The 20,384-nt window shown below is 34.7% G+C and overlaps 2 protein-coding genes across 6 annotated transcripts in view; both read left to right on the forward strand.

The window, feature by feature from the left end:
* Positions 1-10,321, forward strand: part of LOC143257617 (uncharacterized) — a 58,736-nt gene extending 48,415 nt beyond the window's left edge. For 2 of the 5 annotated variants that reach the window (XM_076516617.1, XM_076516636.1), the window contains exons 3-6: positions 1,016-3,211; positions 3,878-4,080; positions 4,493-4,613; positions 10,183-10,320. In XM_076516617.1, the coding sequence (XP_076372732.1) occupies positions 1,407-3,211; positions 3,878-4,080; positions 4,493-4,515 (2,031 nt within the window). In that variant the 5' untranslated portion in view covers positions 1,016-1,406 and the 3' untranslated portion in view covers positions 4,516-4,613; positions 10,183-10,320. Of the gene's footprint in view, positions 1-1,015; positions 3,212-3,877; positions 4,081-4,492; positions 4,614-10,182 lie in introns of all 5 variants that reach the window. The other 3 variants (XM_076516626.1, XM_076516646.1, XM_076516657.1) reach the window with 2 other exon arrangements.
* Positions 10,322-10,361: 40 nt separating this feature from the next.
* LOC143257631 (uncharacterized) lies at positions 10,362-17,819 on the forward strand. Its single transcript, XM_076516667.1, has 2 exons — positions 10,362-10,514; positions 17,131-17,819. The coding sequence occupies exons 1-2, from the start codon at positions 10,362-10,364 to the stop codon at positions 17,500-17,502; spliced, it is 525 nt and encodes a 174-aa protein (XP_076372782.1). The 3' UTR covers positions 17,503-17,819.
* The last annotated feature ends 2,565 nt before the right edge of the window (positions 17,820-20,384 follow it).

A 20,384-nucleotide genomic window follows, 5' to 3' on the forward strand; every position in this document is an offset into this window, starting at 1 on the left:
CAACCGTCGGCGAGATTCTTAGGCTCCATGTGCAACCCATCATGGTGAACGTCCAACGTTTTCAACATGACAACGCCGTCCTCACACAGCCCAACTCACCACTGTCTTCTTGGGACACCACAACATCAACGTTCTTCCATGACCCTTCAGATCACCAGATTTAAACCCCATCGAACATCTTTGGGACGAAGTTGGAACGGCGTCTGCGACGGCGGCAACCTCAACGGCAGGCTCTACTTCAGCTTTGAGCAGCTTTGCAGGCTGAGTGGACAGCCATTCCACAGGATGTGATTCGTCATCTCATCGCTTCCATGGGCAAGAGATGCCAAGCAGTTATTGATGCTCACGGGGCATATTCGTTATTGACGTTGAGTGGCGTTAAACTTCAACTAGTGAGCGTGGACTTCGCCTTTGCAGACTTTGGATGTTCAGCAGTGAATGTGCAAAGTTTCACACGTGTCATACAGAACTACCCGGAATAAACTTGTTAACAATTTGTCTCACGTTTTGCCTTTTGCATTTCTTTTTTTGAGAGTATATTTACTGTTCAGAGAGTTTGACTGTGGGGGTCAACATCCTATTCTGTGTACAGACACTTTCATGAAAAATATGTCATAAACTAAATGTATTTGTTGTGTTGTTTTTTTAACGGGGACAATGTATTTGTTGTGTTGTTTTTTTTAACGGGGACAGTATATTTGTTGTGTTGATTTTTAACGGGGACAATGTGTTTGTTGTGTTGTTTTTTAACGGGGACAATGTATTTGTTGTGTTGTTTTTTACCGGGGACAATGTATTTGTCGTGTTGTTTTTTAACGGGGACAATGTATTTGTAGTGTTGTTTTTTTTAACGGGGACAAACAGTTTTATTAAATGTCTTATGTTTAATGTTCTAAGGAACAGGGGACAAAGATATAATTGAAAAAAACTTGTATGGTATTAATATCAAGTACTGTACAAAGATGTTATGAATGTTCCACTTAAAAATGTTGCATTAAATAATATGAACTTTTAGTCTTTTTTCAGGCTGAGGAAGAATCAACATGATTGTAAACTATTTTGTGGTTCGAAGATAAGGTCACTATAACAACTGATTTGTTAACTTCTTATCTGCTGTTTTGTGTGATGGTTAAAGAAAGAGCAGAAGATTTAAAGCTAATTTGTGGAAAAATAGGCTACAGCTCTTCAGTGAGTGTTTCTCAGATAGAATTAGTTGATTCGATGGTTACAGAGATGGCAACTAATGGTTCTCAGTCGGTCAGTTCAGACCTGAATGCCACAATGTTCGGTCCACTCATGCCAATCAATGCAGCTTTTCCAGCAGTGCAGAAAAGGACAATGTCCAGTACCGTGCGTCTCTTTCAACATGGTTATCCTACACACTCAAAAGCTCTGGAGATTCCACCATGTCTGATCCTTTAGCTCAGGTACCTGAATTTGACTCAGTCTTATGCTCTCAGGAAAATCAGTTTGATCTAACCTCATCTCAAGTTTCACCACAAACTCCTAAGAACTGGTTGCCAGGATTTAACACCATGCCATTAACTTCGTCGGTTTATCGTCAGTTGTCGCAACTTGCTCCTAAATCGTCTTCAGAGTTTGTACAGGTCTGTCAATCTAATCCGATTCAGGGAACTGCCAAGTTGCCTTTTAAGACTCGTGTGGCTAAAGTGGATTCACCAGTAACATTATCTCAACAAAATTTACCATCCAGTCTAGCTTTTGTAATGAAAGGAGACTCGTTACAAACTGCTAATGCCTTGATCTCACAGGAACTACAAGGAAATATGCAAGATAGCTTTGTGCCCATGACTGAAAGTACAAGCTTGTGCCTTCTGGGGGGGCTGAATGTTATTTCAACACCATCGTCATCTCCAACACAAACCGTTTCATCTTCAAACTATTCTACGTATGATGAAGGGCCAGTGGAAACTTCACAAACACAACCACAGCTAATGTTAGACAGTACTGTTTTTGAAACTCAATTCATTTCGACAAGTGTGCCCACTTCGTCTCATTTTCCAGGCCTGCAAGTAATGTCCGGGCTTCCTCAGGAAGCTTCCACCTTATTTCAACTTTCTTCTTCCCCATCAACAAGTTCTCCATTACTTACAGCTAATACATCATCAGTGGGGTCAATTGTTCTCGACTCATCTGTTATAAGTTCAGTTAACACTCCGATGGGTTCAGTAACTCTGGCCTCTGCTCTGAATCCAGTTAACACTCCAATGGGTCCAGTAACTCTGGCCTCTGCTATGAATCCAGTTAACACTCCAATGGGTCCAGTAACTCTGGCCTCTGCTATGAATCCAGTTAACACTTCACTAGGTTCAGTTACTTTGCCCTCAACAATGAGTCCAGAAAATAATTCAGCAGAATCTTTAAACACTCACTCCCTTGGAAGCCTAACTAATGCTTCATTGATATCAGCTACCTTGACCTCTGTCATGAAAGACTCATTTCCAGTTACGTCTGGATCTCTTAATTTTTCTGAACATCTACAGAATGTAAATATTGATACTATGGATGTTTCTTTTGCTGTGGAAGAATTGAAGTGTTACAAATGTAAGTTTTGTACGTATGTGAACCTGCAAAAAGAACATATTGTCACACACATTAAAATTCATCACCAAGTGCAACTTTCAAACTCAGTTACAACAAGAACCAATGAACTGTCATCACAAAGAAAGACAACTAATCAAATGCTGAATAATTCTGAAACTAGTCCTTTCTTCTCTACATACTGTAGTCGGCCAGTAACTGAAGTAAGAGAGGAAACCAATCATACATCTTTTACAAATTCTCAACCTCCAAATAATTCAGGAGGCCGTTTCCTTTGTGGCAAATGTAGACAAACTTTCTCTGAGCTAGAGGAATGTCGAAAACATTTATCTACAGTGCATCACGTAAATGCTAAACATGTTCAATTAGAGTATCTTGACGAAAACATGGAGCCTCTGGACAAAAGAAAACATACTGATGAATCCAAAGGAATGAAAAACTCCTCCAAAAAAATCACTGAGAACCAACTTTTGAAAAAGGCAAGTGTCAGTGATACACAACCACTGAAAAGTTTGAAAGCTGCAATTCTTCCAAAGGTTGGAGAGAACTCAAAGGTCTTAGTTAGCATCAAGAAGAAAAGCAACAGGGAGATGTCCATTTCTAAAAAGGCATGGCAGAAAAAGATGAAAAAAGAACAAGGTTCATACATGTATGTAGGAGGAACTCCGTGGTTTTTAACGTAAATTTGTGTGCAACTTTATAAAGGTGTGGTATTTGATGTAAAGTTTTAATTTACGATTGGTTATTGGGTATAATTAAATGATGACATTGATAATAGATGTGAGAAAGTTAAGTAAAATTAAAAAACACTGAGAAAAGAGGAACATTGGTGAGCCACTCTTTTATATTTAAATATTTATTTTATATAAAGAAGTCCATGAGTGTGACCAAGATGATGAATATTTCTTTTAACATATCTCTATTACTTGATTAGGTAAATGTATCACTTTAGTTGTAATTTATTTCAGTAGAAGTAACAAGGTCAGTCATAATACAGTCCTTTCAAAATAATGTGCTCGGCAAGTAAGTAAATACAGAAACACTGAGCTATACATAATGCACTTGGCACATAAGTAAATACAGAAACACTGAACTATATGAACGTCAGATGACAGTTGAATTTACAAGATAAAAATGAACTGATGAAATTGGATGAGCCCATGGTTTTTGTGGGTGACTTTATGACTGTTTAAATTGGAGAAAGATCATAATTTGTAAATTTTCATATATACAAGTTTTATAGAACAGTATAAATTACTTGTAGTACCTCATATGACAAAAGGTTACAGACTGTTTGATCTAACTCTCTTAACAGCTGTGAATATAAAGGATGCAATGTGCGGTTCAGAAACTTGGATAATCTTGATTTTCACCGTAAGTGCCATGTTAAAGATGATTCGACCTTTTCTTGTGCTGAGTGTGGTATTGTCCTTAATCGTTGGGGTCCATGGCTGGACACTTGTGGCGTACCCACCTTGTGGACCTGGAGCTACATGCCTGTGATCAGTGTTCTTTCAAGTAAGCCTAAAAGTTGTACATAATAGTTTTCTGATTTTTTGGGCTCATAACTCTTACAATCTGCATGAATTATGTGTTTGGCAGTACCATCTCGGATCTGAAATAACACTGTGTAGGTACTGAAGGCTGTTTTTTCCATATTGTAAAATATGTTGTTTTTCTCCACATAGTGGTAATGTTGTAGTTTTGGTATATGTTACATAATGTTTAAAGGCTGTAACCTTAAGTTACAGTTCCTTTTAGCTCATAACAGCATTTTCAAAGAATGGATTTATTGTTCTTTTTAGGTAAAAGTAACTCCAAGAAATGCTGAAAGAAATATTGAGACAAGAATTGTGTTCTTTGAGAACTAGAACTCATTCTTTTATCTTATACATTTTGTAATTATATCTACCTGTGTTGTTTTTAATAGAACGTATAGTCTCTCCAAGCTAGAAAGTCTTCATAAGCGGATTCACGTGGATGAACGACCATTCTTATGTGACGTATGTGGTAAAGGTTTTAAAACAAACAAGCAGCTTCGTACACACAAGGTTTGAAATGTTCCTACATATCACAAAATTAATGTTTACAGTGTTTCTACTCTGTATAATAACTTGTTAATTACTGGTATTATAAGTATATGTTACCTATAGAATTCTCATTTGAAGTACAGAGATTCGTGAAGAAGTCAGTTTTATTATATTTTAGTTGTAAAATTACAGTATCCAGAGAAGCAATGGAAATATTTAAGCCCAATACTTGTGATAAAAAATCACATTATAATATCTCTACACTTGTGTTTCTTCTACAACAGGCATTGCCATACATTCCAGTATACTTAGCATGAATAACCTGTCTAAACGATCTATCAAAGAACACACTTGATGCCATCCATTCCAGTATACTTAACATGAATAACCTGTCTAAACAATCTATCAAAGAACACACTTGATGTCATCCATTCCAGTATACTTAACATGAATAACCTGTCTAAACAATCTATCAAAGAACACACTTGATGTCATCCATTCTAGTATACTTAGCCTGAATAACCTGTCTAAACAATCTATCAAAGAACACACTTGATGTCATCCATTCCAGTATACTTAGCATAAATAACCTGTCTTAACAATCTATCAAAGAACACACTTGATGTCATCCATTCCAGTATACTTAGCATAAATAACCTGTCTTAACAATCTATCAAAGAACACACTTGATGTCATCCATTCCAGTATACTTAGCATGAATAACCTGTCTGAACAATCTATCAAAGAACACACTTGATGTCATCCATTCCAGTATACTTAGCATGAATAACCTGTCTGAACAATCTATCAAAGAACACACTTGATGTCATCCATTCCAGTATACTTAACATGAATAACCTGTCTAAACAATCTATCAAAGAACACACTTGATGTCATCCATTCCAGTATACTTAACATGAATAACCTGTCTAAACAATCTATCAAAGAACACACTTGATGTCATCCATTCCAGTATACTTAGCATGAATAACCTGTCTAAACAATCCATCAAAGAACACACTTGATGTCATCCATTCCAGTATACTTAGCATGAATAACCTGTCTAAACAATCTGTCAAAGAACACACTTGATGTCATCCATTCCAGTATACTTAACATGAATAACCTGTCTAAACAATCTATCAAAGAACACACTTGATGTCATCCATTCCAGTATACTTAGCATGAATAACCTGTCTAAACAATCCATCAAAGAACACACTTGATGTCATCCATTCCAGTATACTTAGCATGAATAACCTGTCTAAACAATCTGTCAAAGAACACACTTGATGTCATCCATTCCAGTATACTTAACATGAATAACCTGTCCAAACAATCTATCAAAGAACACACTTGATGTCATCCATTCCAGTATACTTAACATGAATAACCTGTCTAAACAATCGATCAAAGAACACACTTGATGTCATCCATTCCAGTATACTTAGCATGAATAACCTGTCTAAACAATCCATCAAAGAACACACTTGATGTCATCCATTCCAGTATACTTAGCATGAATAACCTGTCTAAACAATCTGTCAAAGAACACACTTGATGTCATCCATTCCAGTATACTTAACATGAATAACCTGTCTAAACAATCTATCAAAGAACACACTTGATGTCATCCATTCCAGTATACTTAGCATGAATAACCTGTCTAAACAATCCATCAAAGAACACACTTGATGTCATCCATTCCAGTATACTTAGCATGAATAACCTGTCTAAACAATCTGTCAAAGAACACACTTGATGTCATACATTCCAGTATACTTAACATGAATAACCTGTCTAAACAATCTATCAAAGAACGCACTCGATTTTCTTTATCATGTTTATCTCAATTTGTCCATTGAAAGTTTTGAATCAAAGATACATGAAAATGACATTTGAAACTGCCTTAAAATCTATAGTGAACAAATAGTATTTAGAGGAATATAAAATGTACATCTGAACCTTGATATGACTCCCATTATAGAAATATTAAATTGACTCTAGTACAATATTATTTGTATTGTGTTAACAATAAGAATAGTCATTTAACATCAATCAAAGGAGTTATTAAACCATTTTCTTTTCTTAAAATTTACATCACTGATTTAAATCTTTCGTAACAACAAACACAGTTTTAGCCACTTAGAAGCAAAGTATCCAGCCAGTAGTTATCATTTATAACAAGTTGCTATATTAAGTAATTTTTTGTGATATTTTCTCAACTGAAGATTAGTGTTGTTAACATGATTGAAGAGAAATTGTACTTAGAAGAATAACTGAAGTCCAAATACATTTTAACGTAATGGTGAAAATACTTTTTACCAGATGGTGAAGCGTCATTGCATTTATATATGTCACTAGACGCATTAGGCCTACGATATTTTTGAACGCTACAGTACTATCCTAGCCCTAAGGGATTTTGAAGAGTTAAAAGAATGTGTAATGATAGTCTTTAACCGTGCCACGCTTCTCATAACCTTTGTTGAAGGTGCATTTCCATCAATCTGAAGCTTTTCGTGCCAACTGAGATACAACAAACACTGTAGTGGTCAGAACACTATTTGTATAAGCTGTTTCTTACAACAATTTTAATGATGTATACTTGACTAAGAATGTAATGTCTAAAAGTGTAATAAGTTTAACTATGTTTTATGATTAATATAATTAATTACATAGAAGTAGGCCTGGCATGGCCAAGCGTGGTAATCTGAGGGTCGCGGGTTTGCATCCCCGTCGTGCCAAACATGCTCGCCCTCCCAGCCATGGGGGCGTTATAATGTGACGGTCAATCCCATTATTCGTCGGTAAAAAAGTAGCCCAAGAGTTGGCGGTGGGTGGTGATGACTAGCCGCCTTTCCTCTAGTCTTACACTGCTAAATTAGGGATGGCTAGCACAGATAGCCCTCGAGTAGCTTTGTGCGAAATTCAAAAACAAACAAATACATGGAAGTAACATTTAAATTGAGGTCAACTGTTATTGTTGTAGGATTTTTTGTGTATGTGTATTACTTACAACGTTTGACTGCCTATATTAAATAGACTACATGCAATAATACTTTCTGACATTCTAACCTGATTAAGAGTTATTGTAAGTTTAGAATCTTAGTGATTCTAGCAAGTTCTGTAGAATAGCGTAAATGTTAATGAAGTTTTTGCTGTTAACACTAGTTCCGAAGCCAATATGATGAGTTTTTAGCAATAAAACTAGATATTAAATATTGTTATAATCCACACAATAATACAAAAGAAATTTCATATCAGCCAGTGTCCCACCATTGAGATTTCATCAGCACTTGTACCTCAGTAACTGGTTTTTGCTTCTCATTTGCAGTATTTGTTTAGTTATTACTTTAACATAAGCACAATTTCAGTACAACAATGCCAATCACCAACTATATTGCATTGTTGTGAGTTTATAGTTGTTCTGTTTTCAGTGTTTTGTCTTGGATAGTTTATTTCAAACCATCCACATGTTGTGGCAAGGTAGATCTTCAAGCACTGTCTTTTGAAATAGTTAACTGGAACATTACCCTTACCTTCAGGTGTTAGAAATTATGACAGATGGAAACAATTATAATCCCCCACTCCACTGTAACCTTTGTTTAATATATCTCATTATAAATACCATTGTTATTGTTGAAAATTAATTCATATTTAACACTTAATATTAAAGTAAAAGTTAACTGGTTGTAATAAGAAATAAGAGGATTACTGTGTGGCAGGTTGTGTTCCTGGAACTGACCAGGTTGGTAAACTGTGTGCTATGTCATGTTCCCTGAACTGACCAGGTCGGTAAACTGTGTGCTATATTGTGTTTCCAGAACTGACCAGGTCAGTAAACTGTGTGCTATGTTGTGTTTCCTGTACTGACCAGGTTAGTAAACTGTATGGTAAATTATGAAAGTTCTTTCTAGTACAACCACACATTTATGGTATTCTATAGTACTACCACACACTTATGGTAAGTTGTGACAGTGCTCTGTAGTACCACCACACGCTTATGGTAAGTTGTGACAGTGCTCTGTAGTACCACCACACGCTTATGGTAAGTTGTGACAGTGCTCTGTAGTACTACCACACACTTATGGTAAGTTGTGACAGTGCTCTGTAGTACCACCACACACTTATGGTAAGTTGTGACAGTGCTCTGTAGTACCACCACATACTTATGGTAAGTTGTGACCGTGCTCTGTAGTACTACCACACACTTATGGTAAGTTGTGACAGTGCTCTGTAGTACTACCACACACTTATGGTAAGTTGTGACAGTGTTCTGTAGTACTACCACACACTTATGGTAAGTTGTGACAGTGCTCTGTAGTACTACCACACACTTATGGTAAGTTGTGACAGTGCTCTGTAGTACTACCACACACTTATGGTAAGTTGTGACAGTGGTCTGTAGTACCACTACACACTTATGGTAAGTTGTGACAGTGCTCTGTAGTACCACTACACACTTATGGTAAGTTGTGACAGTGCTCTATAGTGTAATCACATACTTATGGTAAGTTGTGACAGTGCTCTATAGTACTACCACACACTTATGGTAAGTTGTGACAGAGCTCTGTAGTACTACCACACTTGTAGTGAGTTGTAATGGTGCTTCATAGTACAACCACACACTTATGGTAAGTTGTGACAGTGCTTTATAGTACCACCACATACTTGTGGAAAGTTGTGACAGTGCTCTATAGTACCACCACACACGTATGGTAAGTTGTGACAGTGCTATTTAGTACTATCACATACTTATGGTAAGTTGTGGCTTGAGATTAAATCTGAGATAAAGATGAAATTGTACTAAGTTTAACTTGTTTCATGCAAGAATTGCAGTATTGTTTATAAAGTATATTTTTGAATCAAGAACCAATCCTAGTAAGTAAAAAAGATAAAATGAAAATTCTAAATTACAGTAGTAATAAGCAATGTATGTTTAAATTGTTAAAATTATTTTATCTTTCTTGAGTCATGCTGTTTTTAACCAATTAAATAAATGTATTTTGTACAGTCTTTGTGTGAAAGTTGTTAATGCATTTAAAATAGTTATGTATTTTATGTGCACATTCTGCTACTATCAAAACATATAGTAGATGTATATACACAGTGCATTATTATGTTTATAAAAACTTGATCTACTGTGTCCTTTTCAGAAGGATCTGTTCGAGATGATTTAGCTAACCTTTCATTAGACTTCCCTTTGTTGACAGTTATATAAAATCATAACATTTCTTGGCAGTTAATTTACTAGACATGAATACAGCTGTGACTGTCAGTCACTTGGCTTAGTATCGCGGAAGTCACCAAACAATCAAAATCAGTGTTTGCAGATCAATCAGTTGTAATATTATTTTTATAATTCCTTATTAGTTCACCTTAATCTGTTTGTATCACAACTTGTTGAAATAAGCAACTAGTCAGAATTAATATTTATATTTATTATTACTACAAATTATTAAAATTGTAGGAGGTTAATTTAAAAATTAACGGGTTATGAAATTACACTAATGATCTAGCTTTGATCACAAATAGTGAAATAAAAATTGTCTCTATTATTTCTGTAGTCTGAAACCTGTGTGTTTTACAGTCTTATCACCAGAAGGCATCTAGTTCATCACAGAGATCCGGATGTGTGTGTGAAATCTGTCAGCGACACTTCTCTGACAGGCGGTTTCTAAAGATTCACAAAGATACAATTCACAACAAGATACGACCTTTCTTCTGTACCTTCTGTGGTTACTCCACGTCTTCTCGGGCACCTTGAAAATGCACATTCGACAACACACGGGGGAGAAACCCTTTGCCTGTGATGTTTGTGTTTATCGTACTAGTGACCATAATTCTCTTCGTAGGCACAAAATGCAACATTCAGGAGAAAGACCTTATAAATGTCCTTATTGTTCGTATGCAAGTATTCAGGTAAAATATGTTATTTTATGTCTTTCAAAAGCCATTAGTTCCTGTTCCAGGTTTTAGTTAAGTCTGTTTTATTAAAGGTTGAACATAGAATTACATGTTATTTTGTTTCATCGTTGTTTCTTCAAGTCAACGAGCAGTAAACTACAATGTTGAAAATAAATATCTTATTTTTCACCACTACTAACCTTGTGAAAACTATATCAAAGTTTTTATATAAATAAACCCAGAATGTTTAATCAAATACTGTTATAGAAGATGTTTCTTTGTACATCAGAATTATGGACATAATTGTCAGCACGTGAACCTCTTGTGATAATTTCTTGGCATGACATCTCATTTAACCTTTTGTTTGCTTGGATTCAGCAAGAGCAGCTGTGTATGAGATTTACTTAGGTGGCGAAACTTGTTTTTAGTTCATGTAATCAGTAATATCATAAAGAATGATATGTTGTGTTTCACTGGGTTAATAATACTGTTTCTAGCATTAGTTCACATCAGTGTTTTATTATTTTGTAAAGCTTTTGAGTACTGAAATGATTTGTTACAGTCTGTGTCACCATGTTAAGTTATGCTTGGTCTGATTGCTGTCCATCTCTGTTGTACTATTTCTGAGTCCCCAATCTGAACATATCTTTTTGATCTGAATGTTACGAGTATCTTGTTTTGAAATGGTCATTACCTACCCTTCCCAAAAGTGAAATGTGATTTCAAATAATGATTTGTGTTTGATCGTTGAATGTATAACGAGTCTCTAGTTTCTGTTGAATACGACATGTTTATAGTTACCTTTAGAACTTCAGAATGTAAATGCTGCCAAATACATATTTGTCTTATTTACGATGTCCTTAATAATAATTATTTCTGTCATTCTTACCAGGTGTTTCTCTCTCAAGAATTTCATTTCTTCACATCTGGTTACTCTGTGAGAAAATTTGTTTAATGATACACTCTGGAGGATTATGTCTTAATTATGAATAGCTTAAAAATATCTTAGAGCATGTTAGTTTGGTGATTCTCTGTGCCTCTTCTGGTTTCTTTGTTCTGTATAAAATATATTTAAATAAAACTTCTTTGTAATAAGGAATATTATAAAATGTTTTCAATGAATTATAAACAGTAAGCTAACTATAAAAATCCAGACTGAAACATAACTTATAACTCAGTGAAGCCAGTTTTCTATAAATAGAATTTATCCAAAATGGAGAACATCCCAAGTTACAATGAAACCTCTAGTGATTAGATGCATTAAATAATAAACCATCACCCTTACTATTAATGATGTTTTCAGTCCTAAACCCAGTTCTCTCTCTCTTGCAGGATTTGTTCAGGTGTAGAGAATAAGGTTTGTCCTAAATGTTTCAAAATTCAAATCTTATCTTGAGTCTTCATAACTGTAACATTTTATAACACTTTTATTTTAACTGATAATGAAGTGAGTCCTCAATAACAGAACATTATTTTATTAAGCTGTTTATTTGGTTGTTTTTTTTCCATATCTCCATGAAACTGTTACACATAAAACCAAATTTAACTATGATGTATAATCCTTTAATCACATCTAATAAACTAAAATACTTTGTGTGCATGGATAATGTTAGTGCCAGAACTAATTATTCATTATTTTTCAACAGACGAACTGGTTATTTATTTGTGAATTTTATTTTGTCACTAGAACATGACCCCTCAGTGTGGATTCCTGTATGTGGTAAAGGGGACCTCCCAGGGAAGATCCTATTCTTTCAGTTTACCACTTCTGGGATCTAAACATCTACCCACGTGTTTGCTGTGCATTGTGACCTGTGAAGGAGAGGAGAGGATCCTGGTGGTTGAGGGGTCCAACCCTAACACACCACGTTGGCCTTGAATTCCTGTATATGGGCAGCCTTGGGGTGGGCCCCCCTTGGATCAGTTGGCTGGTCAACTTGGGCTAGGGTCAACCAAGTACCAGTGTTGGAAGTTCTCAACAGGTGTTGTGGACATTGTATCTGATGCTGGTGTTTGGGTATAGTGCTCACAAAACCCTGGCATTGTTGCAATGTCCTTGCATGACATTGTAGTGCGTCCCCTCATAGGGCTCCATGGTGGGTGGGGTCAGTTGGCACTGAAATATTCCGTTTTTTATTACAAATGCTCCAAATATTGGTGAAAACATCCACATCTCAACACAGCAAACTCCTCTTGCATTCAAACGCAGTTGGAAGTATACCTGTTGAGGTTACACCTCATGCTACTTTGAATTCATCATGAGAAGTTATTGTTGAGAGGGATTAGAAAAACATCCCTGAGTCAGAGATTCTTGCTGGTTTCTCCATTCAAAGAGTTTCTGCAGTGAGGCATATCTCCAGATGGAATTATGATGCCAACCAATGTCCTCATTCTGACATTTATATCACCACATCCATCTGCAACCATCAAGGCAGATTACCTTAATTGCAGGGTACGGCCATACGTTCCAAACCCTCTCAGATGTTTCCACTGTCAGCAGTTGGGCCACTCTAAGACATCATGTTGTGGTTCCTTGACGTGTGCTTGTTGGAGTGGTAAGGACTACAATTCTTATGAGTGTGAAACGGACTCTCATTGCATCATTTACAATGGTTCTCACCCATCATACTTTCGTTCTTGCCCTAAATGGTTGGAAGAAAAAGAGGTGCAGTGTTTGAAAACTATTCATAACATTACTTATCCTGAGGCTCGAAAGTTGTCCACCACTTCATCTCAAATGTATGCTGCTGCACTTCATTCCACTACTACAGTGGGAGTGCAGACAGATCTTTCTGAGCCTCCTAAAGAATTGTTCTCAAACCAAGTGAAAAGTTTGACCTCCATGGTTAACAAAGTTAATGAATAAACTTCAACACCTATCTCTGTCCCTTACATACATTCCAGCAAACCCCCAAGATCCATTTCCTTTGGTTTTGGGTACAGGCATTTCCTTGGATCCATCTTCTTCTCTCACCCCAATATACAAAATGATCATTAGTTCGCATCCTCAGTCACTGGAATCTACTTCCAACAACAAAGTCCTGCCCTGTTGACCCAGGGCAAGATTCATGGAGGTCGATAGACCTCCCTAAAATAAAAACAGTAAAGGAAAGAGACGTGGTCATAAACAGAAGGGTTATCCAACCAATTCACCTACCCTTTATAGGATCCTGGCATTCTTATACAATGGAATTGTCGCGGTTTACGTTCTACTCTTGATGACGTCAAAACACTGATGATTCCTATTATCTTGTATGTCTTTCCTTACATGAAACATTTCTGAAACCTGCCGATACAGTCACCTTTCAGCGGTTTTCTTTGTACAGAAATGACAAGCTATGTGATGGACACGTGTTATTGGTGATGGTGACACTGTGTCCACCTTGGAAACGTTTTAGTTTTTTAAAGGCCATTAATCTTTTAATACCATTTAAGTTTTTAATTTATACACTAGATCTTTTTTAATGTGATTCCCTTTTAAGAATCACAGTCCATCTAGTTTGATTTGAAGTTAGAAAATGGCCATAACATCAAGTAACTCGAAACCAGGACTGGAAAGGCCAACTTCAGGTGACTAACGCAGCTGTTTGAACTACCCGTTAGTCATCCTGGTGAGTTGTTAATAAAATTTTGCTTCAAGTTTTTTAAAACTTTTATTACCTTACTTTTGAAAATTACCATAACATCAAACAACACAAAATCAGAACTGGAAAGGCCAACTTCAGGTGACTGGTGGTGGTTTTGGACTTACCTGTTAGTGTTCCTGGTGAGTTATGATAATTACAATTATGCCACAGAAAGTCCTTTACAACTTGTGTTACTGTGGTTGTTCTCTTAACATTGTAGACTAGATGTAAACATTGTTATTATTCTGTTTGTGTTTTTTAAACTTTGTTTTGTTTTACTTTAATTTTAACATTTTACCAGATGTTTGACACAGATATCCTAGCTGGTTTGTGTCATAAAACACCAACCAACCAGTAGAACATGAATTTCAGGAAAGATGACATGGTGCTCTAATCTAAGTTGTATATTGTTTTATTGGAACATCTCAGGTTATGAGTAATAAGTCAAAAGCCATGTGTCAAAACTGTAAGGGATGGAATGTTGACTTTCCAATCCAGTCTGAGACATGTTTTTTTAATATTCCATACCGACTGAAGAATAGAAACCATTATGTAGAAACAACAAACAACTTTAAATAAAATGTATAATTAATACACTACAGAAAATGAATCATTTGATTTCTTCTAAACTCCTTTCTATTAACAGTACAATACTTTACCTCTTTAACATTTTATTATTAATTTTATCAAAGTATTGTTATCACTTTCTCTGTTTCTACGATCAACAACCTAATACTGTTCAACATTTATTACATACACTTTCACAATATGTTGTTCAAGCTATATTTTGTTCTCAGTAACTGCCATTTCAAATCAGCGTGGTAACGTGACATAAGCCAGGTGTGAGTAATTAACCATTTTATCAGAAGTTGTTTTATTATAAACAATAACTAATGCTCTAAAGAGAGTGTGTTAAAGTGATCACATCATGACCGTTTTAATGGTTTCATTGAAAATTAAACCAATTTGTTAGCAATATATGTTCATAAACTTAGCATTGAAATAGTTTAAAATAAATACTGTTATATTATCTATGTTTTATTTACAAAACTAAATAGGTTTTAATCTTTCCGTCACTTCCCTGAGTCTTCAGTCTCCACTATGAATTATTATTTTTAATTTTTTTCTTCCCTTATGTGGACCCCAGAACATCCACAAATTAGACATATACACAAGCTACAGATATTGAAATACCAGAATATAAATTATGAACCCCTATCCCATGCTATTTCCTACAATGTCAAAACATTTATCACACCCACCACAGAAGCCTCTTTCAATTATTTGTGCTTTTTAATTTGCTCGTTTTCTTAAGCCTACTTATCAATGGTACATGTTCATAACAAATAGAAAAGCCACTTTGTCAACCGTGTGATTCTTGTGATGTTCTGTTCTGTTTTCACAGTGAAATACAATATTGTACAAGTTGGCAATCTAGATGTATAAAGATTGAAGTTGGTGCTCAAAATACAAATAGAATTGTTCCAATCCATTTATAGCTTAACTATAGTATTGAGATGTCTTATTTTAGTGCTATAAATATTTCATTTATGTTCAAAAATATATGCAATTGAAAGTTTTATACGATTTTTTTGGGACAAGAAAGGGCTTGTTAAAATAAACACCCAGTGTTTAAAGCTGGACTAGGGCTTAGGTGAGTGCTAAATATGTTGGGTTTTTATTTATTTGGATTATAAATTTATTTTTTAATAAAACATGAGTATTAAAAACTTGTTACATTATATAAAAATTTAAATGAAAATGAAGTAAGGTTTTGTTAACTGTTCTTACATAAATGTAGTTAGGCATCACATACTGTACTCCAAAACTGTAATTACTAATTCTCAGCTCTCCCACTAGGTGATATATTGCATTGAAATAACAATAAAGTTAACTGAAAACAGTTGTGTAAAGTTAAGTCGCTTAAGGTAAATGATTCCAGTCACCTGTTACAATCTGCAATCATTTCATTTCTTGTAAGAACTTTATATTTTTCAACTTATTTGATAACAGCACTGAGATGGAGAAATTAGAGTGAATATAAGCTGTTCATGTTGGGGGTTTAGAAACTGTAAAAGTGCTGTTTTCAAATAAAAATCACATAAACTCTGACTGACTCAGTAAAAGGTTCATATCATCACGGACAACTCTATAATAAAAATGTTTTGTTAAATGATGCACTTTTTCTCTGTGAAACAGATCTGTAGTGTTCACTACAAGTTTACCAAAAGTCTATGAAATTAGGGTTAGTACATTCATAATTATATGTTGGTAAGATGGTAGTCACAAAATTTGTAAGATTGAGTGAATCTTTATACAGAGAATTAAAGCACAGTATTAGAAACAAGTGTCTAGTGATTGACTTGGTTTATCAATAAACGTAATTATCTATAAATTATATGTTATGTCAACTATGCTACCTCTGCTTTATACAGTGCTGACCAGGCCTAATTGATCAAATCAGTTATTGTTATACAGAAGAAGTGATTAGCTAACATCATAATTAAATGATGTATCTCAGTAGAGAACAATGTTTTGACATTCCTAGGTCATATTCAGGTTAATAAAGCAGGTCAAAATATTGTTCTCTGCTTTATCAATGAAAGTTTTAATACCCACACCAGTTGTTCTGAAGTACATTTTTAATTCAAGTGCGTTTCTCGTCATCAAAAATTAAATTGTCTCACAAAAATAATTAATTAATCAAAACTACTTATTATTAATCCAGTATATTGTCGTAAATGTTTCTCATTATTATTTTCTATGAATTCAGTTGTATTCAGCTAACTACATGACTCATAACATAATTAGCATGGGAAGATCTTCTGTTATAAATATTTCCAGTTGTTTCAAACATCTTGTGTCAGAATCTTGACTAGTTGAATGGAATGCATTACTGAACCCCATGATTGATCAGTTTTCAAATTTCACAAATCACCCAGTTCTGATGATTGTTTTAAACTTGTCCACGTCTATTCATTATCTAGTAGCTCTGTTTTTTCTAGGCAAGTACCTACAAGACTCACCTGAAGATAAAACATCCTGGAATGAATGACGGACTCATGTTTTCGTGTAAACAGTGCTCCTTCCGCACCCTTAAGAAAGACAACCTCGCAACTCACATCTCGTCGGACCATCCGAGGTCCCCGCCTGAAGCGACTATTGAACAGCTGAAGTCCATTGGCTTTTCCAAACTTTTACATTCCACGTTAAATCAGTCTCAGCCATCAAATATCACAGTGTTACCAAACACGAGCCAGTCTCTGTCTCTCGGTGAGGCCGTGGATATTGCCGTATCTCAGGGTTCTGACGGAACAGGTTCTACGCCCTTGTTTGTTTTCAAAGCAATTGAAGAATTCAACAAGAAAATTGCATAGCAGTCAACTAGTTAACCCTAGCAGTGTTTCAAATAACTGTTAAAATATAATAGTTAACCCTAGCAGTGTTTCAAATAACTGTTAAAATATCAGTTAACCCTAGCAGTGTTTCAAATAACTGTTAATATATCAGTTGAAAGAAAACAAATTTGTAAGAATGTTTCAGACAAAGGCTCTTTGTCAAGTATCTCACAAGCAAGGAATTTAACTCATTCTAGAAGTCTGTTATCATTGGGTGATGTAACAGCAAAACCTGCCCTTTCAACGTAACGTGTCTGTTTTCTTCTATTAAATGTACTTATTATATACAAAGAAAATGTATGACAAGTTTCCGTTTTTTCATTATCTAGTAGCTTAGAAAATAAGATACCCAGAACTGAGGTGGTTTCTTCATAGATCAAACTAAAACGAGGTTAAACAATCATGATAAATAAATTAAAACGAAATTGCATAGATTGACATTACTGAAATGTTGAACTAGTCCTAAGAAAGCAAGGAAACATAATTGTGTATAAAAGAAACATTATAACTGCAAGTGATAAGAGAAATGTAACCCATCCGAAATTTATCAATAGCACAGATTATGACACTTAAATGAATTGGAAATTTCTAGAACAATTGACACCATGAAGATTTTATATTTGAGACAAAAAATGTTCTGTACAACCATCACTGTTCAAGTAAGCATTAATAAATGTACTGCTTTTCTAAGTTCACTGTAATATATTTATTTAACACTTTATGTTACTGTTTTCAATAAACCAGTGACTTCCTTCAGATTTCTGAAAATGAACTTTCTTTTTTTATAAGAAAGATTTTAAGTATTCCTTATTAGTAGGTGACTTTTCTTTGTAGTCACCCAGCCATTTTCTGTTTATTCAAGATTAAATGACTTCCTACTAATTACGTAGCAGTTTTCTATTCATTCAAGATTATATGGATACCCAACTAACAACTTGTCTTTTTTTATTCATTTGAAAGAGAAAGAATTATGCTCAAATCTATACAATTTTATTTATTATGTCATTCGAAGTATTATTAAAGAAGAGAATAAAAGATAGGATAAAACTGGTGTTTAATATTTAAAACCATGAATAAAGACATATTTTACTCATCCATATCTATTATAAAGTTAAGGCCACACTCAAAATAGTGTGTGATCTGACATTACCACGAGGTTTAATAGTTCCGATTTAACTTGACTTCCGTATTGTGGCTACTAAATCTAAGTGAACTCCACAGTCAGAAATATCCATTTTTTCATTCTCTGTTCAACCCAGTTGAACACATGATACTTAACATCGCTCAATACTGCTGTTCTGTTTGTGTGAGATTGACGACCTAACTTCATCAAATATTTTTATGCATATAACCTCAATTTGTTTAACATTTCTTGTAATCCAAAATTAAATTTGAAACCTCCTTTTATATTTGTTTCTTAGAAATACAGCAAGATTTCAACATTAAAACTTCGATGTATTTACATAGATTAATAAATAATTTTCTCAATCCAGAATTAAAACCCAAAAAAGTAGGCGGTGGATTAAACTTTGAAATCTTACGTAAGGATCTAATGTAACATCGAAACTATTTGGAATATTCATGGTAAATCAAATTTTAATTTTATAAACATAGTTTTAATCTGAGAAGTGTAATTAGAGGGCGTTCTCCAAGAGCAAGAAAAATAAACTTCACGATTTTTTAAAACACGGAGGTTTTGGTAATTAAAACAAAGTGCATATTTTGGTGGAAAATTAAAGTTCAAATCTTCGTTTCTGTTTATTTCTTAGAAAAATAGCAAATCGCTTCATTAACACTTTAATAACAATTATATAATTTTCAGAGATATAAAAAATTTCCTTTTTTTTTCACAAAGCTACTTGAGGGCTATCTGTGCTAGCCGTCCCTAATTTAGCAGTGTAAGATTAGAGGGAAGGCAGTTAGTCATCACCACACACCGCGAACTCTTGGACTACTATTTTACCAACGAATAGTGGGATTGACCGTTACTTTATAATGCCCCACGGCTGGGATGGCGAGCATGTTTGGCGTGATGAGGATGCGAACCCGCGACCCTTAGATTACGAGTCGCACACCTTAACACGCTCGGCCATGCTGAGCCCATTTCCAGAAAGAAAGACATCACTTTGTATCAGAATGTTTTTCTTATTATTATTATTATTCGGATGTATGTTACGTTGTTAAGTTTCTTTCGTTCTATGTATCTGTTCTGTATCGCTTATACTCATATAACCTAACAATGTGGTGTACAAGCATGCCGTGCGTTTCTTACATTATTATAATACGGAATTTTGAATTTTCCTTCGTTTATTTTACGTATATTGCAGTTTTGCATAACATGGAAAATAATTTTTGGAAAATAATGACTCTAATATATCAAAACTAATTACAAAATAAAAACAGCTGAAAGATAAATAAAAATCGTTGAAAAATTACGAATAATTAAAAACTTTTTATTTGCCCTAACTGATTTTCCCATCATCATCACAAGAGGTGAAGATAATTTATAAAAACCATCAAATCCAATGATACGACATATTACTGTTTCCACAATCTTTATAAACGAAGATAAGTTGTTGTTTATTTGATATATGTCCTCAATATGTTTCTCATTTAATTTTGTTAACAAATAGATCAGGTAAAACTGTATGAAATTCGCCTATCAGCACACTGAAAATTTTATTATCAGATCGAGTTTGCTTGAATTTTTTAGACAAAGTGTTCAACACCATCATGTAGTTCATTCAGTTTATGAGTTTCAATATTGAATTGACAAATGGAGTTCAAGTTTCCCAGTTTAATCAAGCCCGGCGCAACCAGGTGGATTAAGGCGTTCGACTCGTAATCCGAGGGTCGCGGAT

This window comes from Tachypleus tridentatus, chromosome 1 (assembly GCF_004210375.1).
Source record: "Tachypleus tridentatus isolate NWPU-2018 chromosome 1, ASM421037v1, whole genome shotgun sequence".
Lineage (NCBI taxonomy): Eukaryota > Metazoa > Arthropoda > Merostomata > Xiphosura > Limulidae > Tachypleus > Tachypleus tridentatus.